Below are 13,774 nucleotides of genomic sequence, written 5' to 3'. Positions count from 1 at the left end.
TTTTCTCCAAATACCTTAATATCTGCAGGGATTTTGTAAAGGTAGAGTCTGCGAAAATTCTATGATTATTTTCCATGTAAATGTATCAAAAGATTAAGCATGAGGAATTTTTCGTTATTATCACACGTAACCATTGTGTAAAATCCACACTTTCGATTTCATTTGCACATTATGGTTTTTATGGTTTATAAAAAGAGTAGAGCGACACTGATATTGCTGATATGTGGGTCACTATCATAATTGAAATACATGTACAGGTGTTCATTTATCCTTGTTTTATTGTCTCACAATCGGCACAAGATTGATTTTAATCAACAAAAGCTTGCTTAAAATATTTTACTCGGAGAAGCAATAAGAGTTGTCCGTACATATTTTTTTCAATTTTCTTTATGATTTTTTTTTTCGTGAAAAGAGGAGCTGCCAAACCAGTCCCCACCCCCTTCTCACTGAGGAAAAAATAAGAGGAGTAGGAAAGTCTTTAACAATTTTCAATTTCTAGATTGATTTCTATTCATTAACAATAAAGAAAGTTAAATTCAAGACAACCTAAGAGAATAAAATAAAAATAACTACATTAGATGAAAATTTTGTTGCCATTAGTTTGTAACACCCCCCCCCCTCTTTTTTTCAATCTCAACTGGAAGTCTTGGATCTACCATTCTACATATCATGATACTAATAGTTTAAACTGAGGGAGGAGGTACATGTACAAGTGTACTAACCAGAATAAGCTGACAATAGATTTAAAAAAAAAGAGTAAAAATTATTATCCCAAAAAAAAAAAATCTACTTCGTTGGGTTTAAAAAAATCTAGCTATAAACAACTTACGGCCATACGCTTTAAAGAACATATTCCCGTTTTATTGATTTGTTTTTTAAAACACATTCTAAGATCTCGATCTCTCTCTCCATGTGTTTTCACATCGCTGAATTCTTAGATAAAACCGTATACTAATAAAGTTGCAATGAAGAGATGATGACGGATAAAAACTTTGGGTAAATTATATGTATTGTACTTATTTATTTAATTTATGTTTTGTCTAAATAGATCTATAATCACTACCCTTTCACTGACCGACGATCTGAAGCATAACTATACTAATAATTAAATTGTGTTAGTTACAATGAAATATTTGGAGCACAGTACAAAAAATGCATAAACATTTTATACTGATGTCTAAGATATACGACATGCATTTAATGCAATTTTACTCACTGGGGGTATATTTGAATTATGTTTCACAAAGGATGACAAGATAGGGTATATGTTTTATGTACATATGCATCAATAGCCTCACTTCGATTTTAATAAATACAGACATATTAAAAATATACCGATATATTCTTTTGTTTTTGATCACGGGCGCGGGATCGTCATGTGCAAGTGTTTTAACGAAACCCGATATCGGTGCTCACACAACTGTATACTATAACTATACATTAGTTTGTATCAGCATGTATAAGCCATCGATATAACTGAATTTTGTAAATTCGTTGAGATGATTCTTCTGTATGTATATAAAAAAGGTGCAGAAATTAGATGATTATCTTAATGCGTATTTTTTTCATTCCTTTTTTAATTTTCACTTTGGACAGCAACCCAGATCATTATTATTTCGCTTGTTTTAAAAGGTATAGCGTGATATCTTTGCTACATTCTCTATTAATTTGTTTACAATTTAAGTCATGCCTGATAACACTATTAACAACAGTATTTTGAATTATTTCAGGGAGGGGAGGGGGGGGGGTAGTAAAGAAAGACACCGTGGCGGGAATTTCTGATAACTTATAATTTGATGGTATCATCCAGTTGGGTTTACATGTAATTAAATCATATACATGTAAATACATGTAGGGGCACTATCTTAGAGCGTTAAAAGCTTTTCAGCAACATCCCAAATAATTTACAGCCTTTATGACGTCACAACTGACGTATTACTAGTAACGTCATACATAATGACCTAGTCATAGTAAAAACCACAAAGTTTTTCCAGACTTTTATTTCAGAAAATGTATGTAGTTGACTATTTTTCACATTTAGCGTTTTAAATGAACAATTTACTGATTTTCTAGCATATTTTGTGAAATTTATATTTTTTATTATTACATGAATTGAATGTAAACGATTGATCTACAAATTAAGGATTATTTGATCCATCAAAATTTAAATATAAAATCAAATTTCATATTGGCCACAGCCACGAACAACAACGATATTAAACATAAAGATTTGTATCGGTAATATCTATATCTATGGGAAGTATAAAAGTTGTTCTTGACTGTGGCCACATCTAACTTTGGGAAAATCTGTCGAAAAAACGGCATTTTTTAACGTTTTTATGAAACCGTCGCATTTTCCAACCGTCGCACGTGTTTAATGGCGCATTATATAACGATATAAGTTATGTATGGAAAAGAAGAATGTTGTCCTCTAATATTTAACGTATAGTACTCTTCTTGAACCGAAACTTTATTTTTGTGAAAAACACAGGGCCAAATATGATGGTTCGTGGCTTTAGCTCTTTAGAGACAGTTTGCGAACAAAACGTTTTGATCACCCCTCGTAAGTATCTATATCTCCTTTTATTTTTGACATCCTCCTCCTATCGAGAAAAAAACTTAGTTTAAGTATGTGATGAGATTTCATTTGTAATCTTGATGAATTCAGCCCTGATCTAATTAAGAGGGTGTATACAGACTTGGTGCGATATGTTTTTAACTGATAGATGTGATAAGAACAAAACAAACAGTGACAAAAAATGTTTCATCTTATATAAACAAAAAACTTGCCTTTAAACATGGTTTAAACTTCTATATTGAGCTATTTAAACATATTTACATGTATATTTAACTGAACTTAACTAGCAAGCATTTATGCATTAAAAGAAAATTAATATATGGTACAGTTCAAGGGAAATGTTTACTTTTTAAAATATTATGATGGTTTTTCTTTTGGGTTTTTGTTTTTTTAACTAAAAGGCTACTTGCCCTGATGGATAATGCAAAAAATCAAAATCATGATTAATGGTTTCTTATAAAAAATATAACTTCAGTCTCAGTTCTAATTCTTACGGTCTAAATTTGTGTGACCTACGACCTATAAAGATCATGTGAGTAAAAATAAATCAGATTCCGTTTTCAGCACCAGATATAGTGAGTCATGAACACAATTTTCAGGAGGAGCACAATCCTCCATTTGTTCCTCTGCCTTTCTTCCATCCCAGATCTAATCTTCTGTTCTAGGATGTTCCAGGCTCTACTTCTGGGTCTTTCTGAATGACAACACTTAAATCACAAGCTGTAAATGACTAGGCACTATCAGAGTAGTCATCATGACCTCTTTCCAAACACGTCGTAAGGGTCTGGGTCATCTTCCAGCCCCAAGGTCACCTCCTCACTGTCATCTTCATCCTCTTCACTGTCTTCTTCACTTTCCTGGTACCCCTCCCCTACAGCCAAACCTTTTGGTCTCTTCATGTCTTTTGGAAATTTCTTAACCTTCCCTGTCAACATTAACACAGTCACCTATATGCATGTAACTATCTGTCCTCAAAACATATGTCAGCGATAAAATTCATGAAATACACAAACAATCTTAACAAGTTTTTCAAATTTATTTTGATACGTACGCTTCTTCAGAACAAATGGATTGTTGTCATCAGAGATGTCCTCCTCGGATGAACTGCAGGCAAACTTATCATAGTCCAAGCTGATGTTGGGGAACTGTAAATTACATTATACAGATTCTTTGTTGTATTTTAATCTTAACTAATTAATAAGTATGTATGTTTTTCTGTGTGATACACAATCACTTAATTATCACCATACATTATAGACATAATCCCATTCTTAACATGACAAGTAAAGTAAACAAATTAATCTACAGGTGTACAGCATACCTTTGTCTTGAGTTTCAGTAGGCGTGGCCAGCTCCCCGGTTCATCCTTTCTCAGTTTAACAAGGACTTCTGAACGTTTGACTGACACATGACAGGCATCCGGCTGAATTCTACCAAACAGCTCATACTTTGCTTCATACAAGGTATCATCCACAACCGTTCTGTATAAAACACAAAAACAATCAAGAAATGGTTTAGCTCCCTTTTTGGTAATTTTGAAAAGGATTGAGGCTAAATAAAATTGAAATTAATACAGTTCTTGGGCCCTCTCACATTATTTTTTTCTTTTCAAAATTAAAAGCTGGTAATGCAGAGACCAAGCCAGGGAAAAAAATTCCACCTCCAAATTTTTTTTTTTTTTTTTTTTTTTTTGTAAATTTCCACTTAATTTTCATTTCAGGAAGCCATTTTGTATAAGCGTGGACTTCAACATGGATATTTTGTCCACAAAAAATGAAAATGTATTTGGTAATTTTGTGAGATGTTGAATACATCTAAAGAAAGACTTCAGTACATTTATGAAGGAAGAATTTTCATTGTTACTTTTATAGAAAATTCTGGAATAAAAAAAAAAGCCTCCCACTTATAATCTATCACAGATAAAAAGGGCAAATTTTTTTTTTTAGGAAAATTGGCCTGAGAACCATAATTTCAATTTTAGTTAGCCTAATTACTTTAAATTTAGAACATCTGTAATGATAGTGAAAATTTTGGACTATATACTGGTCAGGGGCAACCACAATACATGTACTAATTTTGATCTCTTTCTAGAAAAGGATTCTAAACAGTAAGCAATATTTTTTTTGATATCCAGAGTGATTTCATTTCAGACCTCGTGACCTCAATATAGAAAAAGGTCATCTACCTTTTTAGGGTGTACCAGTATACCAAGTCTTATCTCTGTAAAACATAAGGGTTCCCATGATATTGAGTGGACAACACTTGGTCTACCAACTGACCGACATGCAAACCAATATGCCCCCTTTCTCAAAGGGGGGGGGGGATAAAATTTTTAGGAAAATCCTACATTTTCAATACCATACATGTACTTTCTATCTGCAGTTCTCAGTCTGCTAGATGATATTGCTTTATTTCATTCTTACCTGAAGAAGAAGCTGTTTTGATTGACTTTAACTGGAGCATCACCTGCTCGGGCCACTCGTACTGCCAAGATCACATTCCGCTTGTTCTGGGCCCAAGTTATGATAGGTACCAGTCTAAAAAGGATCGACAAATAATATGCTCATATCCAAATACTTTTATACTGTTTGGTACTCAATTCAGAAAATATTTTAGGTTATTTAGAAGGGTTGAAATTAATAAATTTAATTTCATTAATATGTCAATATACATGTACACGATATTTCAATTTAATAATTAATTTATATATATAAGTTATATATAATATATTGAATTTAATATACAAACATATATCTTAATCTATATCCACAATATTTCAGAGACAAAGTTTGTTTACTTTGATGAAAAAATCATTGGTAAAGACCAGAGTCACTTAAATACTAAGATAAAGGGTATTTTTGTTTCTCAACCAGTCTGAAATGGATGGGTTTACTTCTTATCCATAAACAGACTTGTCTACTAACTTACTAAGTCTTACATTTGTCAAGTATGTACTGTTGTACATTAATGGGTTTACTATATTCACTTATTTTGTCGATGGTAAAAAAAAACCTGTGCAGATGGATGGTTAAATGTTCTTACTTTGTCCGGAGTAACCAGACTGGTGCAGAAAAATGGGTCTACTGCCTTTATTGATGTTTATCAAGAGTAACTACACCAGTATGGATGCTTTTACGTACACTTGTGAGGTAACCAGACTGGGGTGTATGCCTTTACCTCTGTTTGTCAAGGATAATCAGAGCAGTGCAGATGGATGGGTCTACTGGCTTGACTTGCATTTGTTGAGAGTGACCAGATCGCTGTAGATGCCTTTACTTATGTTTGTCAAGGGTCACCAGACCTCTACAGATGGATGGGTCTACTGCCTTTACTTACATTTGTGGGGGTATGCAGACCCGGATGGATGGATGGGTCAACTGCCTTGTCTTACGTTTGTCGGGGGTATCCAGACCAGAATGGATGGATGGGTCTACTGCCTTTACTTATGTTTGTCGGAGGTATCTGGACCGGGGTGGATGGATGGGTCTACTGCCTTTACTTACGTTTGTTGGGTGTATCCGGACCCAGGTGGATGGTGGATGGATGGGTCTACTGCCTTTACTTATGTTTGTTGGGGGTATCCAGACTGGGGTGGATGGATGTGTCAACTGCCTTTACTTGCGTTTGTCGGGGGTATCCAGACCAGGATGGATGGATGGGTCCACTGCCTTTACTTATGTTTGTCGGAGGTATCCGGACCAGGGTGGATGGATGGGTCTACTGCCTTTTCTTACGTTTGTCGGGAGTATCCAGACCTGGGTGGAGGGATGGGTTAACTGCCTTTACTTACGTTTGTCGGGGGTACCCGGACTGGCTTGGATTGATAGGTCTGCTGCCTTTACTTACGTTTGTCGGGGGTACCCGGACCGGGATGGATGGATGGGTTTACTGTTGATAGAGCTGGATGTTGGGACCTGGATTACAAGGCTGTTGAGGAACCTCTCACATTTCCCATAAGTTTCTGGGCAGAGCTTCTGTTGTTTGATAGCTCTAGTAACAAATAGTATTATTCACAGTGAAATATTAATACTCACACTTTAGTTATACCAAGTAGAAAAGAAAAGTATTCAGTGTCTTTATCTGCAGCTTTGTGCTTTCAAAAGATGGTTTAAAAGAAAAGTTTGAAATAGGATGCTAAATCCTCACTTTTTAAGAATGACCACAACTCCTTGCTCCAGGAGAAAAGTTTTCTTTTTTCGGTTTTCCTTGCATAGATTCTCACAGTAGGTCACTCCACAGGATATACACTGAAAGGAAATCAACACATACAATCCAATAATAAACAGGAAAGACAAAGTAACTATACATACAATATAAAGCTATCTAATTCATAAAATCCTCATGTGAAGAAACACACTATATATCTAAATGATAAAATGTCTTTCTTTCTTTCTTTCTTTCTTTCTTTAATACTGGAATTAACGTTTTAGCTATTGCAGGAAAAATACATTACCCATGTCGGTAATTTTTACTGCAATATATACAGGCCTTTCAAAATCTGCCAGTACCTGGTATTTTCAAACAGCTCAATTCATGATTGTCGTACCACCCAAAATATTCATTGGAGAAAAATTCAAAAACATATTGAATTAAAATTGCTTCGACAAGGTACCTCCAACTTTTGTTAAAGTACCATCTGTTTTTAATCTTTTTAAAAGTTCTGTATATATAGCTGTAATCAGTAATTCCTGTCCTAACAAAGAAAAACATCGTATTGTTTATATTTATGTCTGTATTAATAATCATATGAAGTAGGTTTAAGTACATTTAATTTTTCATTATTATTGAAGTGTAGGTCATTTTAAGTTTCATTGATTTTAGGAATGACTCTAATTCTTGGCCAAATTATTTGAGTATAACCTGGTTTGGGTCAGTTTATGCTTTATAATCCGCGAAGCGGATTATAAAACAGCGTAAACTGACCCAAACCAGGTTATACTCGAATAATTTGGCCAAGAATTAGAGTCATTCCTTATAATTTAATTTTAAAATCATTAAATAACTATGGGTGTAAAATTTCGTTGCTTTTTATTAGTTCAAATTTGCTGCTCAATAATACAACCGTAGTAACGGAAGTGATGGGAAGCGAGGGGAGGTAAAACTGATACATAGGCCTAGCAGCCATGTTGTTTGTTTACATGTGGTAAGATCGAATTATTGTTTGAAGTTAAAGGTACATTTATTAAATCTGGAATTTTCCATGAATCCCGAGGACTGGAAATGAGAGGATTGTATGGAAACAGATGATTCAGCTGGTTGTCAGGGGGGTGTGTCCCCATACCAAACCAGGTTATACAGAAATAATTTGTGTTCCTTTTTGGATATTAAGGCCAAAAAAAATAATAGTCTTGTTTCCTGCTACCCGACCTACCCTATTTTTTTGCACCCGACCCTAAAGGTTTTTTTTTTTAAGTTTAGGAAGAAAAAAAATCGGGAATTTCCAGAATTTCATCTTTCTATCACTGTAATTGGTTTTCGTGTAAACACAAAACAAGCATTTCATGAAATTCTTGTTTTAAATGTGAACTTTCATAAAATACCACTTGAGTTTTGCATAAAAAGACATGAAATTTAATTTTAAAAGACAATATTGACCTGCAACATGTTTTATTTTATCTTGTATTAGTTCATATCCAAAAAATGTGGTCAGAAAAAAATAAAATAAAAATATAAAATAATTTTCCTACCTACCTACCCTATTTTTTTCGGGCTGGTAGCAGGAATCAAGACTATTATTTTTTTTGGCCTAACCAATCAGAGGCTAGAATACAAACAAAATTAAATTATTGAATAGTAAATGCAAATGAAATCTATACAGTTGGCTTGAAAATGGGTTCTATATAACCAGCATAAACTGACTGATGAAAGAAGTGATTTTGATAAGAAAGATAGGATAAGATCTTCAGTGGATGTAATATACAAATATATTAACTACTAAACATGCATGATAAAATATACCACAGGTTTCTTATATACACATAACTGTTTGGCAAAAACAGTTTTGTTCATTGCTGTAATCTTTATTGATTTTAATTTTCTTTTCAAATCAAGTTTATTTCTACAATAAACCTTTTTTTCTTTAGAACAAATCTTTTATTTTTTAATAACAAATATATTTAATAATTCTTGTTTTGTGATTTTTTTTAAATTGTAAAAAATTTTTCTGGAGAAAATTAAGTTTTGTGACCTGCAATAATGATTTGTCTCTTTTATCATTTTATTTTGAATAATAATGCTAAAATTCAATTTGCATGAAATTTATACGTATTACTCAATACCCCTTTCCCTTAGTAATTATCAAATGTCAGATCATCAATAACAGTCAATTATGTCAACAAATTAAAACTGGATAAAATTAACCTAAAATGCTAACACAGAGTTGTAAATTAATATTTGACAGTTGTAAGTGGCCCTTTGAATACTAACAACCCCCCATTGCCATTAACAGGGTTCTGTGGACAAAAGTGACAGAACAATACACAGTTAGCCTCCCCTTGACCCACAACAATGGCAGATGATCAGCCAATTGCTGTAGTCTCAGCTGTTGCCTGGCCCTTTGTCTACCTGTTGATCCCTGACTGGGGTATTACAGGTGAACTAACATCTTACCTGTAAATCCCCTATAAATGACCCCTATTCTAGGAAACTCATGGTGGTGATAATTACACCAATTATCCTCAGGGGTTAAATGGCCTCATACAAAGATTATCACAAATCTGTTTATTTTGAGTGCTTTACAAAACCTTAACAAAAAAATCTGATTGCCCCTTTGTTGCTCCTTAGCAGGGGTTCTTAAGGTGAATGAATCCAAATTTTAATCACATCCTTCTATCCGTGATCTTAAGTCCCCTGTGTAAACGCACTGCTTGGGATTAAGGTGAGCCTGGGTGAGTGAGGAGAAGTTGAGAGCTACTTAAATAGGAGCAGATTTCAAGATGGCTCACTCTTAGCCCTGACCACCAAGGAGCAACCTAACCAGTCAGCTGATTAAGATCATGGGTAAAATGGACATGCTTCTGACAGCCACCAGATTAAAGTCCTTGTTGTGTTCTTATGATGAGGCTAGTCGGAGAATTCAACTACTAGGTAGGGCAGACATTGCAATAAGGAGATTTAATAATTTACTTATGAACACTTTAAGAGTACTAACAGAAAATTATCATTCCCACTTTATAAAAAAAATTAAAAAAAAAAAAAACCCACAGATTTGTAAGCAATATAAATGTGAAATTCAGTTCCTTTCATTATCCTTTTCTTTTCAATTAAAAACAGGGGACTTATGTACTTCACTTAAAAAAAAAGTTCAACAAATTGAACTTTTATCAATTTTCATAGCTGACAAGACTCTAAATTTTAACTATACATGTATTCAACCATTAACAAATTAACTGCTATTTGAGGAGAAAACTTGAAGATTAAAACTTCATTCCTTTTTATGTATACTGTGATTATTACTGTCATTACACCATTAATTTATTTTACCCCAGAACAAGACTCATGCATACTATTAATACTTTATCTATATATACTTATAGAATTCCTATTTTGAGTTATTGTATCTCGATCGTTTTAATTTTAGAAAACACCTTAAAACGAGAAAATCAGAAGATGTTCAATGCTACACTGATGGGACAAAATGAATTCCGTCATCAATATCTGCTCCGTCTGTCAATAGTAGAGGGCTATAAGATTATGTTCCTCCAGTATCACAACAGAACCTGGAACAAGATTCAGGAGTTATCTAACCTGATCCTCCAGAGCTCAGAAGAACCAGAGATCACCAATCTGTTACCAGAGTCCCCGACCAGAGGACCAGTTAACGACAAAATGGCTCAACCGGAGATTGAAAACTTTTGTCTGATGCACAGAAGTGCTTGATAAACCATGTGAAATATGAGAGTTTGTTAAAAAAAATGATCCTAGCATCTTAAGAACACCATGCTCTCAAGAACTGTGCTAATCTTTATTGTGCTTTTCAGGAAACTTAAATGAGACAATGAATTGTGGGAGTTTGTTATTTAGTCTAGTCTCCTTCATTGATCTAGTCCTGTGTAAATATAGTTGCATGTGAATTGTGATAATTAAACACCTGTGCCAAATAAAATTGGAATTTAAATTTTCTTTGATGGTTTTATATATAAGTATGCTGGTTAGAAAGAAATTAACTTACCATATCATCTAGGAATGAACTCATTTTGGAAACGACCACCTTGGCAAGTTTTTCATTGTGCAGAGGTTCTCGTTTTCTAAATGAAAATTTTGATTTAAATTAGTTCTGTGCAGCAACTGCAGACTATGGATTGTCCAGAATGGTTTATTCTACAATTTAACTTTACATTCTGATTCATTACACTAAAACATGAAAACTGCATAGCTACTAAGCTGTGAATGTTAAATAGAAACTATGTAATAATTGTTTTCTAGCACATACCCATTTTTATTGACAAGAGTAACCAAAAACTGCATCAGTGACTGGCATGCCTGTAGGTCGTCTGTGCGTTTGAGAGACTCGGTGATTAATTCACAGACTTTAAAATGGTACACTATGTCAGAGGCACTAATAAACAAAACAAACAGGAAATCAATTAGTGTAGGCTCAGATCTTCTGGAATTATGTCATTTTGCTGAAAGAAGCAAGTGTGAACACCATTATTTAATGGTTTATATTTCAACAAGGAGCTCTAAAGATACCAGACCTTGGGGCATGCAACTAAGATGATGAAATTCCGGACAAGGTTCCATACCGTAAATCCTAATCATTAATAAATTAGTTTCATACTTTTTATTCTCTCTAACATTAAAGCTTCTTGCCAACCCTTATGAAGGACTAACTACTCTTCTACAGATCTCTACTGAACAGATTGATGAACCTCGTGTTGTCAGGGTTCACACTTACCCCTTTTTCGCAGTAACAGGAAGTTGTGAACGTGATTGTGTTTTATAGCTGTAGACTGAATCTAGAAGTCCCGGAAGACGTTCATGGTTTTTCCATTTTTGGCACATACTAAATTCACAGAAAACAATTTATCAGAATGAAGAGATGAGAAATGAGGATGAGTTTGTGATTTAAAGCTTAGTTTTTTAGAAGAGAGTTTGCCATGACTCAATGATTCTGTTGGTAAGTGCACTCCAAACACTGGTCCACATTTACTACTATATCTTAGCAATAAGAAAGGGGGACTATCGATACAGAACTGATGTTACAGCAAAGCTACAAAATCAATTCCTTATATAAACACAATCATTATCACAATGCCCTTTAAAAGATTACAGAACTCTCAATTAATTTTCAAAATGAGGGCAAGGAACCATCATGGTCACCTGAGCACAAGAAAAAAAATCTTGGTCCTTCATCTTATATAAATACTAGACTTTAAAAATTTCCCCATCCAATCTGAATAACCAGAATTTGATCAACTTTAATATACATTAACATACCTCTATTAATTTTCCATCATATAAAATACATTAATATTTACTTAATTTTAATATTCATCTGAATTAACTTTTGTCCCCCAAAAAGCAGATGTTATTTTCAGGGTCTAAGATCCAATATTGAGATCAGCCAATCAGTGATGTGGGAAGAGCTAACAGACATAGAATACATCCTTCACTTTAACTGGCAGACAATAATTAACATCAGCTGTCTATAGTGTCAATCAGTTGTGGATGGTGCCTTCATCCAAAGTCAACCTTATAGCAGTATAGGGGGACATATAATCTAGAGAGAAAAAAATCTTAAATGACCCCTCCTTATTTTCCTTATTTCTGAATTGGAAAGGGACAAGCTCCTCATTTGAACAAATCTAAATCCAATCACTAGACAGAGCTTTCTGTCAAGTTTGGTTGAAATCGGCTCAGTGTTTCTTGAGAAGAAGTAAAACATAAAAGATAATAAACAGCAGACAACCAACAGCAGAATAAGAAAAGCAATAAGTATTAACTCAGGTGACCAGATACAGTGAGAATATTAATTGGTTATAGTAAAACATTAATGAACACATGCACAGTTTTTACAAGTCTAATAATTAAATGCTTGTTAGTACCAAATTTCTTCTGGCCATTCATTATTCAAAGTCGTGTTTTCTTAAAACAGAAAAGAAACAAAGAAAGAAAATGGAATTCTTACAAAATTTCATTTTTTTTTTTTTTTTTTTTTTTTTGGTCATCTTTTTAAAATTTGCTTAATGAGACAAAACTTGCAAAACAAGGGAAAATCTACACCCTATCAAAGTAATGTTAGAATTAAATATTAACTAATTTCTATTGCTCCTAAGCATGCAAAACAACATTTGTTAAATATTACTAAGTAACTCTTTCAAAATGCAAGCAAACACAATATAAGTTTTAAATAACAGTCATAGTAAATACAAATTTAACAATGATAGTGCATCATTTGTGATTTCATACCTCTTGGACTGTTTACAGATAATATTCAAAGCCCGTCCTGTTCCATAAAGAATCTGTCAAATAGAAAATAAAACAATCAAAATTTCACCAGGAAGCAGAGTTTAACATACATCTGAAAAATTTGGAAAACATCCCATAATGTTCTTTTTTACACGGAAACATGTTTGGTTTGCATGCTACTTATGCAGGAAACAGACATAAATGATGTATTAGCATTGAACATAAAAACAGGCAGGCTGAAAGTAGACAGACATAGTGATTCCACACTGAGAGACAGCTGGCAGACAAAGAGACAGACACAGTGATTCTGAGTTAAAACAAGAGACCCATGGGCCACAACGCTCACCTGAGTAATTTTGGCTTTGCTGTTTTTCAACTGATTCCCCCCCCCCCCCTTGTAGTACTTATTGTGGCCCCACCCTACCCCCAGGGGTCATGATTTGAACATTTAGAATCTACATTACCCAAGAATGCTTCCACATATGTTTCAGCTTTTCTAGCCCAGTGGTTCTTTAGAAGAAGATTTTTACTACTTGTACATATTTCAATGTAAAACTTGGATTCCCTATTGTGGCCCCGCCCTACCCCCGGGGGTCATGATTTGAACAATTTAGAATCTACACTACCCCAGGATATTTCTACGTAAGTTTCAGCTTTTCTGGCCCAGTAGTTCTTGAGAAGAAGATTTTTAAAGATTTTTTCTACATATTTCAATGTAAAACTTGGATTTCCTATTGTGGCCCCGCCCTACCCCCGGGGGTCATGATTTGAACAATTTAGAATCTA

The 13,774-nt window shown here is 33.9% G+C and overlaps 2 protein-coding genes across 3 annotated transcripts in view; one reads left to right on the top strand and one right to left on the bottom strand.

Annotated features, from left to right (window-relative positions):
- Positions 1 to 2,515: 2,515 nt before the first annotated feature.
- LOC133172285 (putative ATP-dependent RNA helicase TDRD12) overlaps positions 2,516 to 13,774 on the bottom strand; it is a 47,029-nt gene continuing 35,770 nt past the window's right edge. Inside the window, exons 43-52 of one of the 2 annotated variants that reach the window (XM_061307141.1) lie at positions 12,989 to 13,041; positions 11,475 to 11,582; positions 11,010 to 11,135; positions 10,749 to 10,824; positions 6,725 to 6,825; positions 6,425 to 6,568; positions 5,002 to 5,115; positions 3,900 to 4,059; positions 3,630 to 3,723; positions 2,516 to 3,503 (exon numbers count right to left, since the gene is read on the bottom strand). In XM_061307141.1, coding sequence (XP_061163125.1) covers positions 3,331 to 3,503; positions 3,630 to 3,723; positions 3,900 to 4,059; positions 5,002 to 5,115; positions 6,425 to 6,568; positions 6,725 to 6,825; positions 10,749 to 10,824; positions 11,010 to 11,135; positions 11,475 to 11,582; positions 12,989 to 13,041 — 1,149 coding nt within the window. In that variant the 3' untranslated portion in view covers positions 2,516 to 3,330. The remainder of the gene's footprint in view (positions 3,504 to 3,629; positions 3,724 to 3,899; positions 4,060 to 5,001; positions 5,116 to 6,424; positions 6,569 to 6,724; positions 6,826 to 10,748; positions 10,825 to 11,009; positions 11,136 to 11,474; positions 11,583 to 12,988; positions 13,042 to 13,774) is intronic. The other variant, XM_061307142.1, reaches the window with a different exon arrangement.
- On the top strand, positions 9,439 to 10,682 carry LOC133172286 (uncharacterized). The gene is made up of 2 exons (XM_061307143.1): positions 9,439 to 9,664; positions 10,158 to 10,682. The coding sequence occupies exons 1-2, from the start codon at positions 9,574 to 9,576 to the stop codon at positions 10,454 to 10,456; spliced, it is 390 nt and encodes a 129-aa protein (XP_061163127.1). The 5' UTR covers positions 9,439 to 9,573; the 3' UTR covers positions 10,457 to 10,682.

This window comes from Saccostrea echinata, unplaced genomic scaffold (assembly GCF_033153115.1).
Source record: "Saccostrea echinata isolate AGI-Se365-2 ecotype Australia unplaced genomic scaffold, CSIRO_AGI_Sech_v1 ptg000054l, whole genome shotgun sequence".
NCBI classification, from domain to species: Eukaryota; Metazoa; Mollusca; class Bivalvia; order Ostreida; family Ostreidae; genus Saccostrea; species Saccostrea echinata.
Note: the sequence above shows the minus strand (reverse complement) of the source record. Positions and strands in the feature narration are given on the sequence as shown.

What these genes read in the sequence shown, in the direction of transcription:
- LOC133172286 (XM_061307143.1), top strand. Translation starts at nt 9,574, where the DNA reads ATGGGTAAAATGGACATGCTTCTGACAGCCACCAGATTAAAGTCCTTG. An exon ending in TCGGAGAATTCAACTACTAG is followed by an intron (nt 9,665 to 10,157) that starts GTAGGGCAGACA and finishes TTTTAATTTTAG; the next exon opens with AAAACACCTTAAAACGAGAA.